Genomic DNA, 25,073 nt, shown 5'->3' on the forward strand with positions numbered 1-25,073 from the left:
CCCCCCCCCCCGGCGCTTTTTCGCGCTCCTCGTTCTTCTGGAGACTCGCCGACTCTTTTTTTGCCGCGTGCGCGTTCGACGGTGCCGGGCGGCGGCTCTTCCCGTGCCGTTTGACGGTTCACACTGTGTGTCGCTCAAAATCGCGCTTTGCTGCGATTCTCGAGTCTGCGCAGACTTGCGCGTCGGCCCCGGCGCCCCTCAGTGTGCCGTCAGCGGCGCGTGGATACGCCGCCAAACAGTAGGCGTCAGTCCCCCCCGTCACGTATCCTGACTGCCTAGAAGGCTAGGAGAACCCTCGAACCATGGAAGCCAGCTGGAAAAAACTCCATTTCCGATAGAAATCGACCGTGTGGAGACGCGCACCCACCTCTCGGGGTTCCCCCGAAACTCGCGCCGGCTACCGGGTTACCTCGCAGCAGCCGGGAGCTTGTCGCCAAAACTGGCGAAGCCGGTAAAGGCCCTATGGAAGGGTATCGTCTGTCTTCGGCCTTTACTCTCGCAGTCTCTCCGTGAACTAGCTGATGTTCCGTCGGATCGCAGTTGCCTGAAACATGCACGTTCCAGCGGACCGGCGTAGGGCCCCACTCGTGCGGTAAACGCGGGAGGCGGGGGCTGGTCGTGACCCTGAAAACCTGCGAGGTCGCGTCTCTTGAAACCGCGCCCGGCCCTAATCTTCCGCAGAAGGAAACCCCTGTCCCGACCCGGAAGGCTTGCCGAGGCGCGCTTGAAAAGAAACAAGCTTTGAAACAGGCAAAGATTCCACGGCGCAGAATCTTTTTTTGGGATCCGAAAGTCTGGCGTTCGGGCCAGTTGTGGGAGGCCAGTTGCATGCGGTCCCGCCGTCGCTCTCGAGTTACCCCAACGCCGCACCTTTCTGGCGACATGCCGCAGTTCCTACCCCCGTCAAATCTTTCTGTGAGGTGGGGACGATCGAACCCGCCATTCCAGAACATCCGCATTCAGAAGCGAGAGGAGAGATCGACTCGCGGGTGCTGTGAGAGGGGGAGAGACCACCGCCGGCGCAACCGCCGACCTCCGGTCCTTTGGTGGCTAGAAGCGACTCTCCAGGTTTTCCCGGTGCCCCCCTCTGTCTCGAGAACCCGCTCGGGAACAGGTGTATATACGAAAGCGCGAAAATACCTTTTTCCGACTCTGGCTGTCTCTATCGTTTCCGCTGCCCCGTCCTCGCCGCCAACGTGCGGGTCTTCGAGAGTGTGGCCCCACGTGCAATTCACGGACAAGTAAACCTCGTTTTGTTCGAGTCCACGCGGTCTCTGGATCTGAGAATGAAGACTGCAGAGCCGTTCCTTCTGCGCCGTCCGTTGTGTTTGTCTCCGGCTGTCGACGCGCAGCGCACGTGAAAAGGCGGGCGTCCCTCGTCGCGGTGTCTTCTGGGAGCTCCACTGACAGCCGGTCGGCCTGTCGGGTTCCGGTCTTTCTTCCACGGGCCCCCTGGCCTTGCGCAGAATACCGCCGTCCGCTATTCCGCCCTCGGTTGTCGCCGGCTCCACGTCTTTTCGCACCTCTTCTACCTTTTGCACGATGACAAACACTCTGCTCCTGCCTGTCTTTGCCAGCGAGAGTCTTTGTCCGCCTCCAGAGACCCGCGTGCGTCGAACCCGACGGGATGTGTCCTGCGCCCAGTGCTCCCTGTTGCGGCGGTGGCCTCCCTCGTGCCGCCTCGCTGTCGCTGACCCGTCGCTGGATCGCGTCTCGCGCCTCTCGGGTCGCGGGTCCCGCGAAAACGGCGCTCACAGGCCGCGTGAGGAAGCCTCCGGTACGTGGTTTCCGGATCCACTGCCTGCAAGCTCCAGGGGGTGTGTGCACTTCCCTGCCGTTTTGTGCGGGAAGAAAGTGAAGTCTCAACCTGCGGCCTTCCCGTTCCTGATCTCGTGCTGCCTTCTGGTGCCCGTCCTCTGTCTCGGGATGGCCGGACAGGTGGAGGCTGCCTCGCCTCCCCCCTCTCCTCCGCAGTCTCCGCGCGCTTCCAAGGAGAAAAAGGAACAAAGTGGAGATGCGGAACTGCAGCCAGAGAGCGTCTCGGGAGGCGGAGACATGCACGCCGCTGAGCCGTTCGACTCCGTGTCCGTGGACCGAGTGCAGCTCCGCACCCGGTCGCCTCTCCCTTCTTCCTACAACTTTGATGACGAAGGGAGTCGAGAGCAGGGAGACGGCGTATCCCTAGGCAGCACCGAGTTCCTTCCAGACAAAGTGCTGAAACGCGCAGAGAACCCCCTGTGTCGCGACTGGCGCGTGCCGCACGCGTTTCTAAGCGGCAAGGCGGCGGGAGAGTCGCTCGAGGTCCCGGACAAGTTGAAGGCCACTGCCAGCCTGATGCCTTTTTACTTTTACGGGTTGGACAACAGAGATAACTACCTCATTCTCACCAAGGTAAGGCCGGAGGGTGCTGTGTCGGTTGCACCAGCAGCGGCGAGAGGGAGCCAGGGGCGAACCTGCGCACGACTCAACGCAGGCAGACCCGAGGCAAGTGTCTCTCCTCGCTTAACATGCACATCGCTCAACGACGCCGCTTCGAGTCCGCGCGTTTCAAGCAGAGACTCCGAGCGGAACCCGCGTGCGGAAGAATCAGGATCCTACCACGCGGGGCCGAAGCGTCGGACACAGATACGCAGAGGCCAAATACACGTCACCATACAGACATACAAATATATATGTATTTATGCATATACACATATATATATTCCTGTTTATATATGTACATATATATATGTATATTCATGCATTTATGTGTATATGTGTGTGTATGTATATGTATAGGGGTGCGTAGAAGTGCTAAGTTGATAGCGCGGGGGGTTCCGGCAACCTGGTCCAGCACTTGGGTCGGCGCATGTAGGGAGCAGGGCGTTCACAGCAAGAGGAGCCATTGGAGGCAAAGTCTTCCTTGAGTGCGATGTGGAGCCTTTTCTTTGTCTGTTTTTCGTGGGCGGTCCGTGTTTATATCGCTCGTTGGGGTCGGTGTTTGTGTCTTGCGTCGGCTTCTCAGTTTTCAGATTTTGACATTCCGGTGATTCGGAGTCAGCTGACGGACTTGGATATTCGACGCTTTTTCCGGTTCAAGAACCTGGCGTGGTTTGGGCGTCTCACGCCTTCGCCAACTTCCAGCTCGGTCGTCGTCTCGGACGCCGCGGGGTTTGACATTGCGCACGCAGTTTTCCACGGAGGTCTGTCCGTGGCGAAGACGTATGTGCAGGCGATGACGTCGACAATCCCGGACGTGGGCGTCCGAGTCTCGGAGATCCACATCATTAACGTTCCCCGAGCCGCCGGGGTGATCTTGGACTTGGTGCAGCGCCTGTCGCCTTCGGAAATCAAGTTTTTCACGTACCCTAGCCTCCAGGAGTTCCTCGACAAAGTGGGAGACGTGATCGGGCGGAACCGACTGCCTCGCTGTTTCGGTGGCACGAACCCGATGAGTGTGAAACACTCTGAGTTGGAGAGTTGCTTCGACGATTTCGTCAAACAGGTCAAGGAAGAGAAAGCGCGACGTGCAGGGAGTCCAGAGACCGCCAACGACTTCGAGAAGCTGATGGAATCACGGTTTCACCGACTCTTCGACTAGCGACAGGCTTACGCACGGGGGGGGGGGGGGGGGTCGAAACGCTTGGGGCGGTGTTCGCGAGTCGCAGAGGTGTAGGGAAGATGCAGGCAGAGCAGCGAACCATGAGGAGAGACGGCGCGCGGGATGCCCATTTTTTGAGGCAGTGCGTTTCGACGCACAGGTTTTGTGTTACTCGAGAAAAACAGGGGGTCGTTCGCACCGCCCAGGAGAGAAAGACACGACAGTGGTGATGAGGTATTTAGGGCGACCGAGTCGAGAAGGGATGAGAGCCAATCTCCCGCGAGTACGCGTTTGGATACGGACGACAGGGAAGAACTCTTGCGCGATCGACTTTCTCGTGGTGTCCGGCACACGCTCTTCCGCCGTGGGAGCTGCTGAGGACGCAGAACCGAGTCCCCTGCACGTCTTCTGTTTTGTCAGATGTCTGTGTTCCTGGTCGCGATGGGACAGCAGCCAGTAGGAAGTGTAGAGCCGTTGTTAAGCTGTGTCAAGCAGGTGATTGTTTGTGTCTTTGCGTTACCGCAGTCCTCAGTCCTGGAGCGACAGGCTTCGTGTCCAGGGAGTGGACTAACGGAATTTTTTGGGTGCTAGGTATTCCTCGAAAACCTGAGGGAGTGTGGCAAAAAGATGGCCGCCGTCAGCTTATATGCACAGACCAGAGCAATGTTCAAGCGACGGCAGCTTTTCTCCGCTCGTGGAGACGACGTGATCGTTTTGCCAAGGCCCCGGCTCTACCAGAGCAGTTGAGGTCGCGGAGAGCCTGCGCAGCATGTACATGCGTTTCGGTGCGAGCGCACTGCTTCCGTACATCCATCTCTCTTCTCTCGACAGCCAGATCCGAACAAGCAGGGGACACTGGCAGTGTGATGGACATTCCCCCCCTCGGAGAGCGGGCTCAGCGTGCATCCCGCGCATGCCGAGAGAACATGGAACAAGCAGAGGAAGTGTAGCTACTTTTTTCTGCATGTACCTTGTGGCTCTATGTGGGGGTTTGAACTCTTGTCGTTTCTGTGCAGTCTCTCGTGCCTTTCACGAGTGTAACATCGCAAGCTGTATAACTGTGCCCTCCCTGAGCACTGTGTCTATGTCCCCATTCCGCGGTGTGCGGTAAGTTTTTTGTGAGGTATGCGTTGCCAGTCCGCGTCATGGAATGAGTGTGTCTCTGTTTTTGGATGTGAAGGGGAAAAGGGAATACCTTCCGCAAGACAGGAACCGTCCCTTCTATGTTCCACATTGTCTCTCCACACAGTTCAGCGGGTCACGCACCTCAAGTTTTTTGCATCGCTCTGCGCGTCCGAGGCGGTCCTCACACTGCTGTAACTGAGGCCAAGCGAATTCGGAAATCAACGGACTCTCCCTCCGCGCCTCTTGTGAAAGTGTGGAGATAAACGCAGACGTCCGCTTCCGTCTACCTTCCGATTTCAGACGCACTCAGTTGAACACAGTCACGCGATCGGGGCGTGGGCTGTGTTGGCAGAGACGTGCGCACCTCAAAAAACGCTCTTTTCCACGTGACGCGCAACACAATCGCCGAAAGGCCTGGTCAGCGTCGTTCCTTTTATTTAGGCCGGTCCTGGAACACACCAGGGGAACATGGCAGCGAGAATCGCTGACTCTTGCCCCGCCATTCTCCCGCCGCGCACGCTACATGAAAGTAATCTTTCAAGTATGGGTGATCCATGCGGTTCGAAATTGAAAGGTTTTCCATTCGTTCTAAAGCTTTTTGCCTTCACTGCATCTCCCGAACACCGTACACACTGGCAGTTCTGCGCGGCTTCATCACAAGCAGAGAACATCTGCAGAAAATCTCTCTGCTGGGGCCGCGTACAGTTCCCAACGCAACGGTTGGCCGGCAGGGTCACGGGTTAAGACAGCCTCGGTCGACAACGGAAAGCATGTGCTACTAACCGTTTCCTGAGCCAAGACACGTCCACGAAACATTGAGAGATTCTTGGAAACATCCGGAACTACGCAACCTCTTCTCAGTATTCTGCCCACGCCAACGTGCATGTTCTGTCCACGATACTCTCCCTCTTGGTGTTTCTTTCTGGTTTTCGTGCCTCGAAAAATCTCGAGTGCGTGGCCGTGGCTGTACCTGCGCAGTTCCAGTGTGCAAGGGAAACAAGCGGGAGACTGGGAACGTTCTGCTGGACGCGCACGAGACGGGAACGGTTGAGTTGCGAGGTTTTGATTGCTTTGTTCCAACTGGAGCTGGACGAGAGTCAAAGACAGAGTAACAGACACATTCACCTTTTCTGTACACAACCGAGGAAAGGTTCTTCCCGCGTGTCTTGTTTCCTGCTTTTTGTCACCCCATTGGGAGACACCGCGAATTGGTGTGCGCAAAGTCTCTCTTTGTGCAACGGGGCTGGGCCTTCGGCTTTTTCGTTCACTTCCTTGAACGAAAGCGTCTTGTGAAAGTTTGCCTGTGAAGCAATCGTGTCTTTCATCCTGCTGAGAAAGGACGCAAAAAATTTGCTTCCCGAGGCATTCCTCAAGGCGCCGCTTCCGGCTGCCTCATCTCGGTCGCGGCGTCCCGCAGGGAAAGGTGGTCTTCCCCGTTCGTTTTCTCTTCCTCGTGCTTATTGACTGGTTCGCGAGACTCCTTTTCTTGAGGTGAGAGAATAGGAAGCCTCCCGCGCAGGGTGAACGGCCTCGTCCTCTCCAACGCACGAAGCCCCGCAACCGTCAAGTCCAGAGAGGCGCCACACGAGGATCTTACGAGGACGCCCCGACACGGAGGAAGTAAACGCCTCAAGCGGGAATGGTGTATCTCTGCGTCTCTTCCTCTCACCGTGAGATAGACCAGTGACTGCCTCGCCCCTTCATCGTCTCGTTTCAGCTGCTGGCTGATTCAGTGTGTCTTCCGTCTCCCGTCTTCTCTCTCCCGCCGCGTGTACACCCGACGAAGCGATCTGGTTTCCCTCGTGCTTCGCCCCTCGGTCTGCTGTTTTTACTGATGTTCCCTGGTGGTGTGGACTGACTCTCCAGTGCGACGATGCCGTGCCGTTCAATGGCGTTAGTCCTCAGCGGGAAACCGTAGTAGCTCATGCACATCCTAGAACGCTCAATCGCGCTAAACTTTTCATTTTTCGGCGATGTCCTCGTTTTAGGCTTTCCATGCCTGCGTTGCAAAACCCCTCGTCTCGGCCTTGTTCCTTCAAAGTCTCTGACGTGCGGCTCCGCCGGCACTGTACAGACACCTGAAATCGTTCGGCGAAAACTCCCGGTTCCGTCGGGTCCCCGCCACCGTTTCCCCCTTCCTCGTCACCTCTGGCGTCGTTCGTGCTCTAGGCAAATCTGATACGTCCTGCCCCATACTTTTCGCTGCGAGGAACTTGACGTTGTTCTCGCTCAAATCTCCATATACCGGCACTGAACCCCCCTAGGTCTTACCCGGAGCGTCGAGAACGATCGTGTCTGCTGGTCCTGCTTGAACCTTCCAACAGGCAATGCCAAGCGGAAAAAACAAAGGCAGCTTACGAAGCCCGCGCTTCTTGCTCCTCCATCTGCCGCTCCCCCCTTTCGCTGCCTTGAGGTGCTCTTGGTTTTCGGCGCACCTCCCCGTTTGAGGCTCACAAAGATGGAAATGCAGATGAACTTCTATTGGGGCTACCGCGCCACAATTCTGTTTAGGTACGCGGCGACGTCGATTTCGGCAGGGGTCTCGCGACGGGCATTGACCTTCTGTTAGTGAAAAAGGCACTTTACCTTCTCTCAGTTCCGTCTTTTCGTGACTCACAGTTAGGTGTCTCTCCATACCCCTCACTTGTTCTCGCAGTCTAGTGCTTGCCTGCTGCGTGGTTGCGCCTCTCTGGTACAGCTGGTGGAAGACGCATGACGCGCTCGACTTCTTCCTCGCGGTCTGCATCATCTTTTGCACTTGCTTGTTGAGGTAAGGCCCGAAGCAGAGAACGGGAGAGTTTCCGAGTTGCCGAGGACTTGCCCCCCCCCCGCGGAACGGTCTGCGACCTCCGACGGCTCCCGCGTGCGTGCGCAACACGCGTCCCGTGCAGCGACTCCACGTCCACATCGGTCCAGAGCTGTGAGGCGGAATCCAGAACTGAGGCCCGAGGGTTTGAAAAAGTGCAGACGCACACGCCCTCGCTGTACCCATCGCGGCTACGACGGGGCAGTGCTGGAGGGTGGCTTCGGGCTCAGACAACCCAATGGCGCACGAGACAGAGGAGAACTTGGAGAGTTCGTGCGGCCCGCAGGGGACGTCAACGCCGGCAGGCAGCTTTTCTCTGACTGCGCTTGTCTCTGTTCCGTGTGGTGTTTCGCGCAGCGCCTGGCTGAAGCTCCAGTGTCACCGAGTGGAGGAACGGCGTCAGCTCGCTCTCTTTTCTCCTGTCCTTTCGGCCCGCGCCGTGTCGGTCTCGCCAGCGGAAGCTTCTGGATTGATCCGGGCTGCGTCTCCGTTTTCCGTCCCTTTGATCTCCCCGCGCGACGGCGAAGAAAGCCAGACGTGGAGGCAAGCGCTAGGCGGCCCTGACTGCGCGCCGTGGGCGCCCGCGCCTTCGCGGGATGCCGGAGCTGGTCCAGAGGGACTCCAGACCGTCTCCGCACCTCCAGGAGCTGCGGGCACTGCACATGCGTCGGCGGAAAGAGGCGAAGTGGGTAAGCAGCATAACGTGTGCAACCCTAGGCGCAGCACAAACCTGTCGGGCAACCCAGGTGCGCAGAGAGTGACGCAAGATGCGCGTGCACGTGGCCTGGAGTGACAAAGCTTTTTTCCGTTCCTGATTTCCCACGTAGCACGGCGCGACAAGTGGGTGGAAGTACCCTGGGGGTAAGGCGACTAAAGGTTGTAAGACACAGAGGTCCGCGACCGCGCGATTGTGCGAAAGTCGCCTCGTTTCTCTGTAGCTGTTCCACGGTCCCTCGAGCCCTAAGAAGCGCAAAAACGTCTTTAGTTTGCCTTTCGCGACCGCACGAACCAGAAAGGGGAGCGCGCATCTCACGGGGAGGAAGGAGGAGGCGGTGGTGGGATCTTGAATGTCAACCGGCACGTGTCTTTCCTGCCTGCGAACTTTTCGGATAGCGTTGGCCGTGAGGCGTGGCATTCGGGAAACGAGTTATTCGCGGGAATTACAGACTCTGCACTTCTTTGCCGACTCAGTCCGCGTACTCTTGATGGGCGTATCGCCGTGGGAGGCCGACAGCCTTCTTCCTGGGCCTTTGTTCCAATTTGTTTCCTGCAGCCGGGAGCTCGTTAGCCGCTGCCGGTCTCGGCCAAGCAGTCGGTGGTTCAGCAGCACAAGGATCGGCAAAGCAGGCAGACCGAGATCTTGTGACGCACCACGCTGGTGCGTTTGCGGCTGAGTCAAGCGGCTGTCTAGGGAACCGAGGCGTGCGACTCGACGGAGACCCGACCTGGGAGGGCCATGCCGAGGGTCTCCCTGGGGCAGGAGTGCAACCTTCAACTTTCCGGGAAACCGCGCGGCGTACGCTGTCCACGTGGTAAGTTTCATCGCAGCTGTAGAGCTGCGACTCTCGGGTCTGGCCCGAGAGTCGCGACCGGGGGTTGGTAGAGGACTCCGCCTCTCAAAAAGGGGATGCGCTTCGTCGGGGAAACAGGGCGATCTGATGGATAGCCAGGGGACCCGCGCGCGTGGCCTGGAACCGCGTAGATGTATATCATGGAGAGCGATATATTGATAGAGCGCTTGTGAAAAATTCTAAGGCTCAACTGTTCTCGGTCGCTGTGTCCAGGGAATCAGTGCGAGGCTCTACGGTGGTGAAGAGTTTCACGTTGGTTCTAAAATCAACTTTTTTTTGGTGCGTGACTTTGGCTCTTTTGGCCTTTACAGGTTCTTCGCCTGCATGATCGCCGCCATTGACTGGAGCCTCATGCTCGTGTGCATGACGTTCAACGCGGGTCTCTTTTTGACGGTAGTTGCGGGAGTCGCTGCAGGACGCACGCTGATCACCAGCAAAACGCGGAAACTCTGGGCCGTTCCGTGGCAGGAACTTCTTTGCTCCCACGACCACTCATAGCAGAGCGATACACACCGACTCGTAGACAGTGTGCCCAAAGACGCACTGTGTCGACCGCTTCGATTTTAGATCGGCTGTTCAGAATAGCAAACCTATCACCAATTTACTGAGCTTGAAACGGGTTGAACGCGTCTCTCGGAAACATCACTGCGTCGGCATGTGCACGGCTTGGGAAGATCTGTCCTCGCTTGAAAGCCGCGGTCATAAACACTGTTGGTTTAGCCTAAGCATAGCACCACTCCGGTCCCGGGTGTATGAACGGATGAGACTCTCGCGGATCTTTTCGATTCACGTCCTGTTTCCGACGCCAAAAACTGCGAGGGTTTCATTTTACAGTTCTTTTCCGAGAGGATAGTGGTTTCAAGAGGTCCGCGTGCTGACGGTATCTCGGTCCAACCCTTCGTTTTTCCGAGAATCCGGGGCCCTGGAAAGGACCCGTTGGGGGCGGGCACCCCTTCGTTTACCTGTCGATTACGCGTTTCAGGTAAATGTGTCGAGCCGTGTCACTCGTAGGTTCACTGACGGTACGTTTCAAGGTGAACCACGAGTCCTCGTAACCGGTGTCGAAAAGGCACGCTAAGCGTTGGACGCAACTGCGCTCCCGCTCCTACGGGGCATCAGCAAGACGAGCTCTGACGCTGCGTTGCGCAACAGCTGTACGCACACTGGACACGATTCCTGCCTCCATCAGAGAAGCTTGAGTTGCGAAAACGGGACCTCGAAATCCCAGTATCACTTTCCACTCCAGTCTAGGCGCCGCCGGTTCTTCCCTGCGCTCGGCCGTCGTGCTAATCGAGCCTGGAGATCGAGAACCCGGCTTTTCTGCCCCAGTATGGGGGAGAACGCCGAAGCGTCGAGGTCCTCAGTCTGGCCCCGTTCGGTCCGTATGGCCCACTGTGAACACATCATTTGGCAAGCAAAGACGACTTGCCGGACACGCGGCATCGAACGTCCCCTGTAAACCACGTCGGCGCCTCTGCATCACACACGGGTTCGTTCTGCTTCACAGAACACAGGCAGCTGGTTGTTCGTCCCCCTTCCCTGAACCTGGCTGTCTCGCCCTTCTGTCCCTTCTGTGACCTGTGTAAGAATTCTGCAATCCTTCCGGTTTTCACTTCCTGAGCACCTCCCTGGAACGCCAGAGCCAGTCTTTGCGCATTCTTGCAAGTCGCGCCGCGCATGGACTCTCCACTGCGCCTTTTTGCACAGCGTTTCCACCGCCCACCCCTCCCAGCAGCCACACGCCGCGGGCAGTGCAGAGCCTTCAGAAGCGCCTCGATTCGGAACTCTCGCTAGGAGGAAGATGGGCACACGACGCAGACTCCTGAGGGAGACGCACAACCGCACGCGTGGCACACAGAAACCGTGGGCGTCTCACGCTTTCCTCCAGAAGGCACGGCCAACCTACGTCTCACTGATCTTGCTGCCCATGCGTTCTCCCGCTGATCCATCTCTAGATCAGCGGAGCGGCTGTGCCTCACGAACCGCAGAGACGTGGACCAGCCGCGAGACCGCGGCACAGGTTACGAGCAGCTCTCCTTGTTCTCACACACTCTCGCCGGCCCCGACTTGTACGAACACTTACTCTCGACATAACTAAGCAGCCACTTCAGATCGATAAGCAGATACTTCACGGCCTTCGTCCACCGCTCGTCCTGGCTCATCTGCAGCCGGATGGACAGGCCGCCGACGCGGTCGCCTGCGTGAGCAAACAGAGCGCGAAAGCGGAGCGTTCTTCACCTGGAAATTCAGCATGGATTTTTGCATGGACTTGCAGCGGCTTTCAAAAGATCCAGGAACGCGATGCGAGAAGTCTGCATAGCAGTCGGAAAGCCAAACCCCGGCGTACAAGTTTTCTTCCCTCGCCGAAGGACTTTCCGGCAAAACAGCTCACACACACAGAAACCTCTCTTTATTCTAATGAAGGTTTTTATTGGAAGAGCAACCATCTAGCGACGTGCGAGACGCGGGCGCCGCCCTGGCAAGCGCCGCGGTGACACGTCCGTCAGGGGAGATCTCAGACAACACCTGCTGAAAAGGGCGAGAGACACCAAAACGACAGGAAACAGATCCGGCGACGTACTCTCTACCGCGAAAGGGAGTTCAGGAGGCTCCCAGGGTGTCTGTACACCAGGGGACGCGTACGGCGGCCAGGGTTGGCGAGCAAAGTGGACGAGCGCTTCGTGAAGCTGAAGTCGCGCAAACGGAGAACAAGCGGAACGAGAACGTCATTTGCCACAGCTGCGAACCGTCTCCGTTTCAGTCACTGGCAACAGGAGTGCTGACACCGGCGCAAAGAAAGTCATCTGCAGGTTGAAACGCCTTCTCAGACAAAAGCCCAGAAATGGGTATGTTTCCACTACCGCTCTGTGACTCCCGCCCACGTGCAACTCCGCCAAGCCACGTCCACGGTTCCAAACGAGGCAGACTGCATGCAGCCCCGACACACGCAAAAAGTCAAGACCTCCGCGCGACCGTTCGTTTTTGGGAGCGTTCGAAGTCGAGCATCCTGTTCTCACCTCCTGCACGCATTCCAAAAACGCGACCGTCGCCTCGTCGAAACGGCGGCTTTTGTAAAAGAAGCGACTGAGACCGGTCTCCTTACCCCCGCCTTGAAGAGGCAGAACAGTGTCGTCTTTTCTCCTGCGACAGGTGCGCAGGTCCACAAAGCCCGCGAGCGTGTAGGAGCAACGGCCAGAGGACAAAAACACGAACTGAGGAAGCACAAACCGAGCCGGCGCTCCGCGGGACACCTGCCGCGGAGTCGCGAGGCTCTGAGCTTTGTTTGACGCGAAACCCGCTCGCTTTTGTGGCGATCGTTCGCCGAGAAGACGCCTCAGGTCTCTTGGACCCGGTGTTTAAAACGCTGGCCCGTTTTGAGGTTCAGACGTCAGTTTAAGACGAAAACTATCGACACAGTCAGTGATCCAGCATAGTTGTGCCGCACGGCCCAGCACGCGGAATCCTAGCGGGGAGACTGTGTCCGTCGAAAAAGGCAACGCGCAGCATGCGAGAAAGCTCTTACCTGATTAAACAGGAGTACGGGCCTCGCGGCAGCAAGCGGTAGTGGGTAGGATGGACGTAGACCTTTCGGAAAAGGACATCCAGAAGCAGACACATGTGGCCCCAGCCACTGTTGATCTCTGCCCAACTTGGACTCGCCGGCGACGAAAGTCGGCCTGCGAAGAACGACAGACATCCACCTGCGTTTCCGCGGGCATGAGATGTTCGTCTCTGCGGATGCTGGAAGTCATACGGGAGCATGGACAGCCCGCTGCGTGCAGGAACCTGTAGGCTGGCGAGACAAAGCCGGACGACACGCCACACGGCCGGGCGGCGCACGCCGAGAGAGGCCTGAACTTTCTGAATTTCAGCAGCTTCTCGACGATATCGGCGTGCGCAATTCGCGCACAAACAATGAAAATGGCCGTGTTCCTGGATGTCGCACTCCGACAAGGGCCCGAGTCACCAGCTTTCTCCCCCGTGCCGTGCCTCGTTCTGCCACAGCCAAGTGTGTGCACAGCGAGACACCGCGGAGGAGACGTCTCGCCTGGACCTAATTTCAAGAGGCAACACGTTTGCGGGAGAGCGTCCAGCCCAACAAGGTACAGCCGGGCATTGTGCCCCGGGCCCTAACTGAACTGGGAAGAACCCCGGAATCCGGCAGTTTCCGATCGGAAACAGACTCTTACCAATTCGGCACGAGTTGATCGACGGCAGCGCGCCGTCCGTCCAGATATGAAACGCATCGTTCATCACATTCAGCTGCTTGAGTCTCTCCAGTTGCTCACTCACGTATTCCCGCTGACGAAGCATGGCTGCCGTTGCCTGAAAAGCCCGAAAAGACGTCGAACCCACGGGGAATAAGCGATGCGCGCTGCCGAAAAGAACCTAGGACTGAAGCAAAGACCAGCTCTGCGCCGGGTGTGCATGAGCGCCTGGTCGCCGAAGACAAATCCGGAAACACCACGACGCGGGGAAGACACCCGATGCTGGGGACTCTGTCGCCGTAGCCGCCACTGCGAACGGAAGGACGACCGTCCCGGAGGCTCACCACGAATCGACTCTCTGGGCGCGGACAGCCTGGCATTCAACAGCCTACCGGTTTCCCATCTTCAAAGACGGGCTACGCACTGGCGTAAGGAAACGGCCGCGACACACACGTCCCCCATTCCCAGCGTCCAGAGAGACGACAAATATACATCAGAGCCGAACTTTAACCCCCGCCCTTCCGAGGTCGCCCGGCAGCCTCTCGGCAGAGCCACAGAACAGGGGAACCGAAGAAGTGGAAGAAGTGGAAGAAAAAAAAAAGTGAGGTCACGAACGAACGGGTCGCGGGAGTCAAGTGGACAAAAGATCGGAGTTGTTTGGACAGGCGAGACGCTTTCCAGGGGACGTGTCGTGGGCTCAAACGCCTCGTCTGGATCCGCCGAAATTCGAGATGTTCATCCACTTGAGTTTATCTTGTGAGCACGCGTGGCAACACAAAAAAAGCAAGCATGTGTTCTCCGTGCTCTGCGCCTCATCTCACCTCTTCTTGCCGCGCGACCCGTCCCTGGTGGGCAGACGAAAGGTGCCAAAGCCGACGCTGCAGGAGATTGAGAGTCAGAACTTCTTCGAGAAGTTCCTCCTCCTCGTCCTCCGCATCCTCGTACTCCTGCTGTGCGGCCAGGAGATCCTGAGCGAGCCGAAGGCGCTGGTGCTCCTCTTGGTTTTCTTCCTTCCTTTCCTGTTTTCCGTCGCGTCGACCTTCATGCAGAGGACTCCTCTGTCCACCCCCGGTTTCCTCGCGAGTCGTCCGTCCTTCCTGACGGCACAGCGAAGGCATCGAGACGTCTTCGCGTTTCTGAGCCCCCTCGGGGGCCTTTGCGGTCCAGCTGTCGAGTTGGGGTCCGTCGCGTTTCGCCGAGAGGTTCTCGACTCCTTCCTGAACCTCCCGCTGCGTGCCAGAGTCCCGTTTACGAGAGCCTCGCGCGCTCTCTGCAGTTTCTTGCTGACCCCGCCGCGCTGTCTCTCCCCGCAGCTTCTTCAGCTTCTCCAGCGCCCTCGTGTACTGCCGCAGCAGAGCTCGCTCTTCCTCCAGTTGCTTCTCGAGCTCGCCCATTGTGGACGAAAAGCATTTCTCGCAGAGCGCCGCGTCGTCGAGAACGAGTTGTGTCCAGTTCTCGCCGTCGTTGAGTCGCGCGACGAACTGCTGACGGTGCTCTTCCTCGCGAGTCTGTCGAGGCATCCCACAGGGAGCACGCGCCTGAGGCGAAGCGGCAGGAGGCGACTGAGCCTCTGAGTTCATCGCGGCAGTCGGCGAAGACGCAGGGACTACCTTTTCATGGTGACTGGACGGCGCTTGAGTTCCAGGGAGGGGAGACAAAAGAACGAACGAATCTTGCAAAGAAGGTGGGTATCCAGACTCCCCGCTAGGCGCTCTGGTTGCCCGCGGGGAAGACAACGAAACTGAGGCCCCGGCACACGAGGACGCGGGAACTGCGTCCGACGCCTGGACTGGCTCAGAGGCACAACGCTGGCCCGGAGGTGTACATACACCGGGGCTCGTTGACGACGCCGGGAGCGAGCGGGGCGAAACTTTCACCTCGTCTCCCGTCGGATTTCGATGATCCGATTTCAAGGCAGCAGCCACAAGGGAGGTTTGCGGCGCGGAGAAGATCCCTGTGACCGACGAAGAACTGGACGACGTTCGCCGAGTTTGGCGCGAAGACTCTTCCAAGCCACGTGCAGAGCACTCCACCGGCAGAAGGCAAGCAGGCGGAATCGCGTCATGGACGACCACCAGGGGCGCAGCGCAGTCGACGCACCGATGCATGGAGCTGGGGCCCATCATTCTCGAGGAAAGAGTAAGGGAAAGGCGCGACTCTCCGCAGGGTGCGCGGAAAACGCTGAGAGAATGCGGGTACCACGTGTTCACTGGTGGAAAGTAGAAATAGGAACGGAGGGAAAACGGACATGGAAGAAGCACAGTCGGTTCGGGTCACGAGGCCGAAGCTACGACGGAAGCGGCGACGCGCTATCACTTGCCGGACAGTTTAGAACAAAAACCGCCTTCGGCCGAGTCTTCGCCGACAGGCGAGAAGTGGAAAGGCAATGCTTTCCCGTGAAAAGCATCTCCAAAAAAGGACGCGCACGCTGGAAACTCCCGGAGGACCGGGGAAATTCCAGAATCCGCTTATTTTTTAGCTGTCAGACACACACGGCGTGTAGGCCTGCGCGTGCCCTGAGTTCTACATCTACCTTTGCGATTCCGCTTTGTGAGTTCGCCTCATCTTTCGTCTTGATAAAGTGTGCCGCTACTTTTGTTCAAAGTTCTTTTAGAGAAAAGCACAAACTTTCCCCTGCGCAGCGGTCGGACAGCTGCCGCCAGCAACCCGCGGAAATCCTCTAACGGAGAACTGGAACGGCCAAGAAGAGGAAACTGTCTTCGGGTACGGCGAGAAAGACTCCTGAAAAGTGTGTCCCGTTCTTCAGGCGGGAAAAACTTGTCCTTCCGGAGAATCTCGGACACAGCGGTCTCCGGAAGAATGCGGTTCCCCCGAAACCAGACTGGCGCTAAGGACACGCAGAAGTAACTTCCGGCAAAAAATGTGGAACGCAGACCGTTCCGCAGAAAAACGAATGCACCAGGAGACCGCATCAAAAAGGGAATCGACTACTGGGTAGGGAGAACAGGAAAGGTTCCAGGCGAAGGCACACCAGATTGGGGACTCAGAACCAGTGTGTCTCGTGCGCAAAGAAGGTTTTTGCTCGAGCGGCGCCATCAGGAGACTTGCAAGTCGACAGCCCTCGATGGGAGCGGTTTTGCCACTCCCATCGAGGACTTGCGGAGTGTCTTTGCGCCTGCATTTTTGAACTCGAAACTCCTGTAGGTCCAAACGGCAACCGTTTCCTGGTCGAGTTCGCTGGTTTTCCTTTTACACGGGGATGCACGAGGGAGAGTGCAACGCGGCTGGATGCCTCGACATCTGGTTTCGAGACGGTAGCCACTGGCTGGACAACAGAGCGCTGTTTATACCCGCGTTGCGCTGGATGACTTGCATGCACGATGACAATCTCAAAAGCGGGTAACGAGTGGACGAAGTCGAAAAAGGCGCTTCCTCGCCTACACCTGCCTCCTACTTTTTTCCAAGGTTTCTTTCCCTCGTCGGGGGGAATCTGAACCGCGTTTCGTTTTCCTGATTTCCTCCAGTCCTCGGAAATTCACGTCCTCGCGGTCGAGCTCCTCAAACAGCGAGTCGCACTACGTGGTGCCCACGGCGGGATTGACTCCGGTCGAACAGCTACGCCTCTGAAAAGTCGCTACGTCGGTTCTGGAAAGCTGGCGCCTCTCTCTTTGTTTTCCCCTCTACTATCCGGTCTTTTCTTCCTGTCCACACACACATCGTCGGAACGCCGATCTTTTCCGGTGAACTCCAGAGGCGGTACAATCGACGGCTGAGCGCACGGGCTCCGGCGTCCGAGAAGCTTAACGATTATGGCTTCCTTTCGCTCCAGCAAGTTTCCTGAAGTTTGTCGGTCTTCTCTCGACTCTCTTTGTCGGTCTGCTTCGCGCTCCGCTTCTTCTTGTATCCTCGGCCTTTCCACGGCCGACCGGACCCAGCCGGCCTCTCATGCAAACGGCAATCCAGTGTCTCGACCTCGAAAGCGGGTCCATCGTTTGCCGTCCTGACCATCCTCGGCTGCCTAGCAGGTCATGTGCTCGGGTTCTCCAAACCGTACACGTCCCGTTTTCGGGCACAGATTCCTGTTTTTTTCTGAAATGTGTCGCCCTGACTGACGCGAGCTCGACTGCTGCCCATAGAGGCGTCGCCTCGAGCGCCGCCACGCGTCAGTCGATCGCGCACGCGCGCGCTTTTTTCCTGTGGGGCCAGTGACGCATTGCTCTGTGTGTGGACCACCTGCCTTGCTCGGCTTCGCTCTGGGGGCTGTTTCTTTTCCTTTTCGTTCGCGCGCCCGCGCCGCCTTCAGATTTGCTTTAGGTGCGACGCCCAACACCTGTTCGACTGGGCCAGTGGAGAAACGGCTCGTGAGGCGCCAGCAATGTTTCCCCGCCCGTGATGTCTTTTCCTGTCGTCCTCGGGGACGGCGAGACAGACGTTTCGTTTTCTTTCCTCCTCGTTCGGTTCGCTCGGGGTTGCTCTCTCGCCGCGGTGCGCCCGCCGCTTTTCCTTCCGGGTTCATGTCCCGGGCAGTGCATCCTTCTCTGTTTCTCTCGCCGTAGAAACGATGAGGATTGACTCCGGCCAATTCCGCGCGTTTCTTCTTTCGTCGTCCCCGGGTGCATGGCCACCCTTCTTCTTCGCCTGCGACGACCCCGAATCGTGCTCCGCTCCAGGCGGCGCGCCGGCGGGGGCTTCAGACTCCACTCTCCCTCCCTCGAAAGTGTGCGTCTCCTCCGCGGATCAGGGCAGGCGCTTCGCCGCGAAGGCTGCGCAGCGCCGCGGCTTCCTGACGGAGTTCCTGCCGGTGCTCGAGAAGAAACAAGTCCGGTTTTCAGTCCTCAGGGCCAACCTCCTCTTTCTGTTTCCGCCCACGGAACTGCCCCGGCAGCAATGGCTCGCCCAGCAGAGTGCGCTGCTGGACAGCGGCCCGGAACCTGACGCGCTGGACATTTTTGACGACGTGGAAATTCTGCTCCTCGAGGAGGTCCGCGTCGCCCCGATACGACGGAGACGGTTGGGACTCACGACGCCAGGTAACGAACCCACGCGCCGCAGCAGAAAGCAGAGCGAGCGGGAACGTGAAATCCGTAAAAGACGTTCGCTGGAGCTCCAGTTCTGTGTCGAGTGAGTGGGAATCGGGTAAGTTTTACGCCGACGAAAACGGTGACTGTGACACAGAGTCTTCCGCGTCGTCAGGGAGCATCAAACGCGGGACAGGTACATGGGGGCAGTTCGTGGAACGAAAAAAAGAGCACAACTGGGTAGCAGCGACGAGGTCTTGCTGAGCTGAAGCGTGTCTCTGTCGTGTGTTGTGTCCTGTCCGGGTGCTTCTGTTTGGGGGGGGGGGGTCGGCTGCATGCGCAGGCAGTGCGTTCGGCGAGACTCTTCCAGATGAGGAAGACATCCTGTACGAAGTCGAGGCGGAACCTCGGGGACAGACCACTGCGGACGGAGAGCGCAGCACCGATTCGGAGCAGAAGCCCGCGGAGGAAAACGCGAGCGAGTTCGAGTACGGCGTTTCCTTGAAGTTTGAGGCGTGTCACTGCCAAGACGAATATCTTTTTTTCGCCAAAAATCGCGCATGCAGACAGGCCTGGCTCGATGCCCTGACAAAGTACGTTGTTCAGTGGACACATCTGCGAGTGAGGCAGAGTAACCTTTTCACGTGAGACCTGTAAAGGGTGGATTCGCGCTGGCCTTTCGAGTCCGAGAGGAGTAGCGGACGATCTCTTGCAGCCTGCGAGCTCTTTTTTTTCTTTCGCTTCGGTCAAAGTGAACGCCACCAACTCATCCTGTCTTCGACACCCGCGCGGCCTTTGGCTCGCTTCCTGTCTCCCAATTGTCTTCTTCACTTTATTTCCGCACGTGACATCACGAGGCGTTTGCCCATGGATCTCGCGCATATACAGGTTGGCGTCCACTTAGCCGTGCTCAGTGTATTCGATTACTCAGGACAGGGCGTCACCCCTCCACGTCGGTTGTTCACAGAACTCCAAAGTCATGCGTTTCTCCTTTTGCACGTTCGTGTGTGTGTGAGAGAGAGTGCCTGACTTGGGCTATATCTCTCCAGTTCGGCCCTCGTATGTGTGTGAAGTATAGAGACCCCTGGATCCTGTCGGTTTGGCGCATCTCGGCCGCGACTCTCGCGACATCTGTCCAAGTTCGGCAGCTGTTCTCCGGCATGGCTTCGATTTCCTGTGTCCCTGTCGACCGTCTCTGTGCCTCCAGAGCGGCAAATACGCGCGGCCAGATCGAAGCTCTCGTTGAAGCGGCCTCGGAGAGCCGCTTTGCGGCGAGTCGCTATTGGACCAGATGCCGGGCGCTGCGTTACGAAGCGCAAAAGTGGAAGTCGCAAGTTCTGTGCAATGCCGAGAAAGGGGAAGGCGAACTGAGGTCTTGCAATGCTAGGGAACACGATAGGTACGGGCCAGCCGGCGACGCGCTCGAAGAACGGCTTCTTCGTGTTTGGCCGTACATGCATACATATATTTACATATATATATATATATGAATATATATATATATATACATGGATATATATGAACGCCTTTCTGCGGCTTAGCGGATTGACAGGTCTATCCTCACAGGTCCGTCAAACTCTCCGTAAACGGGTGCTGATAGGAATCACGTGGTAACTCAGCCCGAAAGCAATCTCTTCAGGTGACGAGGATATGTTGTGTGCCGCTGCTCGAGAGAGCCCATATACCGATGCCTAGATTTCAAACCGGTGGACGCATCTGTTTTTGTAGTAACGTGAGTTCACGTTTGCACGATCCAACCGGTGTATCCCTGCATATACACTCGCCCATACGCTTGGGGACACACTGGGACTTGCAGGCTAACGCCTGGCGCTGCAGAGAAGCGCCCTGCTGAGCCTGTCTCCCGCGGTATCTCCAGTGTCGCCCCCGGGGAGTTCAGACATGCGAAGGCTCCCGTGCGGTCCGGCCTCCTGCGCGTCTCTCCTGTTTCAGACTCTGCGAGCGCGTGGTCATGCTGGAGGAGCTCGTCGACGCGCTGGAAGGCCAGTTGGTCCTGGCAGAGGAGAAGAAGTCGGAGGAGGAAGTGAATCGGGAAATCACCATTCTCCAGGATGCGCTTCTTGTCGAAGCTGAGAAGGTTCGGCTCCTTTCCGTCCCTCGCGGCGCCGCCCACGGCTTCACCTGTTTTGCCCGATCCTCCCCGTGCATTCATCGACGGGCTAGAGTTCTGCGAAATCCCCCGGATAGATTCCAGCGACGCAGCGATAGAGTGACTCCGCAGCGCCGCGCAGTCCTTATTTAAAACGCGTCTGAGGCGACCTCTTTCCCTTCGCGTCTGCAGGGGACACCGTCTCTAGCTTGAGTTACCCAACAGGCGCCGGCAGATCTGTCCTGGCTCACACGAAGCCTCGCTTTTTGGTTTGCTGCATTTGCCTTTGGTGCCCGGATTTCGCGTCTCCCGCCTCCTAGGTCCACGCGGTCTGTCCAGTCTTCAGCCAGCACCGAAGCGGCGAGAGTGTCTCTTTTGCGAGTGAGGCCGGTGGCGATAAAGTAATGGCGATGGAGAACCTGTGGGTTGATAGGTGCCGTGCGAAAGACCGTGTTCGCGTTTTTCTGCAGACATGCCGCCTAACGCAGATCCTTTGCGACGTGTCGGAAGCGCTCCCTGGCCAAGTCGGCGAGTCGATTCGGCAGCTTGCAAAGAAGCTCAGCAGCCAGGCGCTTCCGCGTCCGCCAGGCGCTTCCGCGTCCGATGCTGCCGGTACGGCGCACGCAGAGACGACAGACTCTGCCACGCCTCCACAGAAGGCCGAGAACCAGGCGCAAGCAGTTCGCCCCATCTTCTCGAAGGCACCGTTTCACGGTCATTCGCCCTTGCCTACGGCGTCCTTGACTCGACAGGAAGCGAGAAAAGGGGCGGACCAAGTTCCAGCCCGCGAGTCGTCGTACCCTTCTCTTTCTTCGTCCCCAAACGCCTCTCCCTCGCCTTACGCGTTAATCCCTGCGACGCCCGGGGGGATGTCTCCTCTTTACACCGAGCGGGAACTGCTTGCAGCTCTTGCGGTGAGGACCGGGGCGCGCTCCGGAGAAGGGCCTCGCCCGGGCGAAGCAGAAATGGGGAGCCACGCGACGCCGGGGATGTCACACCGAGGACGCGCGCCTACCGCCCACTCACTGTGCTGTTTAGCAGCGAGGAGACACAGCTATTTTGCCCGGCGGGCATATCCACTCGGCCCTCCAAAACGACCGGGAGATCTCCCCGTGGGGACCGACCGCGCGGCGTCACGAGCGAGTCGAGCAGCTACGGTGTCCTCGCGTTTTCCAGAGTCGCTCGCTTCAGCTTCTTTGGCGCGTTCTTCCTTGTGCCGAGAGAACGTTGCTGGGAGCGTCGGGCCTCCTCCAGGCCGGTGTATCTCGCCGTCGACTGGAGCGCAATCTCGCGCCGCCTCACCTTCCGTTTCTGCTTCGTTCATTGCACCCTCCAGCATTCGAAGGGGGAGTGTGACCTCGAGAAACGTTTCGCGTCTTATTTCTTCCGGCGAGGTGCGGAATCAAGGAAGCGGAGCGAGAGACATGGAAGGCGCGTCGTCCGTCGCGCCTCACCCCGCAGCTGCGTCGGGCCAGGCTTCCCCCGCTCAAAGGGGGTTGGTGTCTTCTCTTTCTCCGCCGCGTTCTTCGCCGCACTCAGCTCTTCCACAGATTCAAGGCGCTGGTGAGGGTCCATTGAAGATCCCGGCAGGGTTGCCGAAGGCAAGTGCAGTCGGCGCCGCTGAGTCGGGTAAGGCATGCCCACATGCAGCCAAATTGGTGACCCGCCCAAAGTGTCCTCCGCTTCGACTTCCCCTCCCCGCTGGTTCAGACGCCAGTGCGGAAAACCATCCGCACGGGCGGGGAACAGACGAAAAAGGGCTGGGATGCACGCCGGCGAAACCCAGCGGGAAGCGTCCTGCGAATCCCAAGTCCGCGACTGCTGGGAAAGGTCCCCTCTCGAAGCCTCCCGCAGGCGCCAAGGCAAAACAGGGTCAGAAGGCGGAGAGAGCACACCGCGAGAAAGAGGGCGAACATGCCACTGACGCCAGCGAAGAACGCTCACCTGCGAAAAGTGGAACGGATTCCCCCGAAGAGACAGTCAGCTCGACTGCTGCTTCCGTTGCTGGCGGGGGAAAGACAGGCGAGACGGAAAAGGTTTCTGCCGACGCGGGGAAAGAGAGTTCGTCCCCTCCGGGTCAGAAGACGCATACGGCCGGGAGAGACTCGAAAGTTGGAGAGCCGGGAGGACTTCTCGATGCGAAAGACCAACCGAGTTTGATAGGCGCGAAGAAGATCGGCAAGCGTCCGCCGGGAATTCCGCCGGAGAGAAGGGGACGGGACGAAGCAGGCAAGAGCGGCGAAAGCCCGGGAGAGAAAGAAGAAGGAGAGGAAGCAACGAAGAGAGAAGACCCGAAACGTCTTGGGTCAACAGCGACGCTCGAACGAAGGAATACAGGGGGCGTAAACGGCGCAAAGTCTGTTATCCTGGAAAGAGGTTCCCCCCAGAAAGTCGTTCTCACGCTGGCAAAGGGAAAGGTCGCCTTGGTAGGGCATGGGCCTCCTTCCTTAGGAATGGAGCCTTCGCTTGCCCAGCTGAAAACGGCCTTGGAACCCCCTCATCGGCCAGCGAAACAGGCGGGAAACCTCCCAGGAAAGCCGCCTGAATCTGTGCAGCACTCGGATACTTCAGCTGCGTTTGCGGTCCCGCAGAGATCAGCCGCCACGACGACTCTCCATCGATGTTCGGATGCGCCTGAAGGGGCTCCAGGGCCTCTCGCTGGCGGTGGTGGAGACAAGGAGACGCGCTTGGAGGCCAAGGGATCGCCGCATCTTGGTCGAATCCCGCCCGACAACAAACCGGAGGGCGGCACAGATTTGAGTTGTTTGGAGCGAAAAGAAATGACAGCCAGTACGCACGTTCCGTCATCGAAAGGAGGGAAACCGAAACAAGTGAATGAAACGGCAGTGGCGCGCAAAGACTGCCAAGCAAAACCCGCCAAAGAGAACGGTGAATCGTCGAAGACTGTTTCACCATTTTCTGCCACTGAGCGCCCCGTAGCAGTGGGTACGTCAACGCGTGCGGCACATGGGCTTGAGGTGGAGCACGTGCCTTCCTCTGTGCTTCTTGCCGAAGGAAGGAGAAACCAAAGGGACTTCGTGGAAGTGTGGCATTGTGAGGCGACCGAACTCGACGGAACAGAGAAACCGAAGGAAGGACGGGCGACAGCGAGAACTGCAAAGAGAGACAAAGACGTAGAACGCGACTATCGCGTTCACAGAGTTGATTCCGACGGCGTTCCGCGCGAACCTACGAAACTGCGAAATCGAGACCCGAGGAAAATGGCCAAGGAACGTGACGACGGGCTGGCATTTTTCCGCCAAAGCAGCGGGCGTAAGCAGACCTATGGAGACCTCGCCCGGAAGCACTCTCGAGGTCGAAGCTCCTGTTCCGCCGTTTCTGGCGATGTCGAAAAGTTTTCCAGGCGAACTCGTGCTAGGTCCCGCAGCTCTGAGGAGTCGTCGGGATATTCCGACGGGGAGGAGGAAACCGACTTCGAGTCTGACAGGTCGTCCGATTCAAAAAGTTTTCCGGGAAACGACGGAAAACCTGAGTTCTGCCTCCCTCCCCCAGAGAGGGACACGAGTGGGGACAGCATCGATAACCTCATTCACCGACTGGACGCTCGCTGTCACCAGGCGGGGGCCACGTCTCTCTTCAGCGCAGAACTCTCTCAAAAAGACATGCCAAACAGGAAACGAAACTACATTGGAGCGTACGGACGCGCGCGTCTTCTGGAGCGTTTGAGATCCCTGGTAGAGGCCGAATCACGTTCGCCGGATTTGTGTTCCCGTGGTGACCATTCCGCCAAACTGGAAGGCGCGCGCACGAAGACAAAAGAAAAGAACAACAGAAAGGAGCGTCAACGACAAACCGACTGGAGGATGGTCAAAACTGCTAGGACAAGAGCGGCCGGCAGCGATTTCAGTCTTTGTCCCGGCCTCTCGTCCCTCTGAGCCGAAGGAGTGAGAATTTCCCTTTTCCCCAAAATTTTCCAATTCTTTTTCCGATCCATCGAGCGCCTCATCATCCGTAGGAGACTGCGACGTGTTTGAGGGATTTCAGTATTGTTTGAACCACGCAACTACACGACACCTAGAAACTACATTTGTTTCCGCTTTCTTCTCGCCAACATACGGCACACGTACTCAACGATGCGCGTATCTCAGGATGCTTGCGCAGGGAGCGGAACGTCTAGCACGTTCAAAAGCGACCTAACTTGTGAACTCAGGCTGAAGTTCCAACGTCCAACTCATTCTACGAACTCAACTACACCTGCTCTATCGCTGGACACACGTGGCCGGGAAGGACTGCACACAGATTTTAGACCCTCGTCAGAAAGCTTCGGGTTTGATTCGCACGAGCAGAACTGCTGGATTTACTTTTCCGACTACCCAAATTAACACTCGCTGCACGGGTGTTTCTTTTCCATCACAGGGCATTCGAAAGTGTAGATGCCCCATTATCCCCATTTGCGTGTCATTGTGCCTTTGCATGTTTGATACCTCAATTGCCGCTCCAGCTCGTGCAGTATCTGCTGAGCTTTTACGAGAAAAAGAGTGACAAACGGCCTACAGTTTTCGCGGACGACATATCCTTGTTCGGTGAAATACCGGTATACAGGAGAAAACACTGCCTCCTGGCGAGTTTCCCCCGTCCAGATCGTTTTATCTGTGTTGCTTCGCCGCCCCTTTGAGACGATGTACGTAGTCTTACAGTGGCTGCTCCTTTTCCTAATCTCTACAAACTACAGGAGT

At 57.9% G+C, this 25,073-nt stretch overlaps 4 protein-coding genes across 4 annotated transcripts; 3 read left to right on the forward strand and 1 right to left on the reverse strand.

The window, feature by feature from the left end:
• Nucleotides 1-1,542: 1,542 nt before the first annotated feature.
• Nucleotides 1,543-3,580, forward strand: NCLIV_004880 (conserved hypothetical protein; the record flags this gene model as incomplete). The annotated part of the gene is made up of 2 exons (XM_003879998.1): nucleotides 1,543-2,391; nucleotides 3,005-3,580. The coding sequence occupies 2 exons, from the start codon at nucleotides 1,543-1,545 to the stop codon at nucleotides 3,578-3,580; spliced, it is 1,425 nt and encodes a 474-aa protein (XP_003880047.1).
• Nucleotides 3,581-7,163: 3,583 nt separating this feature from the next.
• Nucleotides 7,164-9,580, forward strand: NCLIV_004890 (conserved hypothetical protein; the record flags this gene model as incomplete). Its single annotated transcript, XM_003879999.1, has 5 exons — nucleotides 7,164-7,216; nucleotides 7,404-7,475; nucleotides 7,869-8,200; nucleotides 8,785-9,043; nucleotides 9,394-9,580. 5 exons carry the CDS (start codon nucleotides 7,164-7,166, stop codon nucleotides 9,578-9,580), a joined length of 903 nt encoding a protein of 300 aa, XP_003880048.1.
• Nucleotides 9,581-10,872: 1,292 nt separating this feature from the next.
• Nucleotides 10,873-15,416, reverse strand: NCLIV_004900 (hypothetical protein; the record flags this gene model as incomplete). The annotated part of the gene is made up of 7 exons (XM_003880000.1): nucleotides 10,873-10,904; nucleotides 11,166-11,279; nucleotides 11,664-11,769; nucleotides 12,100-12,223; nucleotides 12,606-12,759; nucleotides 13,273-13,408; nucleotides 14,112-15,416. The coding sequence occupies 7 exons, from the start codon at nucleotides 15,414-15,416 to the stop codon at nucleotides 10,873-10,875; spliced, it is 1,971 nt and encodes a 656-aa protein (XP_003880049.1).
• A 2,396-nt stretch (nucleotides 15,417-17,812) lies between these two features.
• Nucleotides 17,813-24,272, forward strand: NCLIV_004910 (conserved hypothetical protein; the record flags this gene model as incomplete). Its single annotated transcript, XM_003880001.1, has 5 exons — nucleotides 17,813-18,281; nucleotides 18,613-18,862; nucleotides 19,477-19,668; nucleotides 20,220-20,364; nucleotides 20,847-24,272. The coding sequence occupies 5 exons, from the start codon at nucleotides 17,813-17,815 to the stop codon at nucleotides 24,270-24,272; spliced, it is 4,482 nt and encodes a 1,493-aa protein (XP_003880050.1).
• Nucleotides 24,273-25,073: the final 801 nt, after the last annotated feature.

Source organism: Neospora caninum, chromosome II, assembly GCF_000208865.1.
Source record: "Neospora caninum Liverpool complete genome, chromosome II".
NCBI lineage: Eukaryota > Apicomplexa > Conoidasida > Eucoccidiorida > Sarcocystidae > Neospora > Neospora caninum.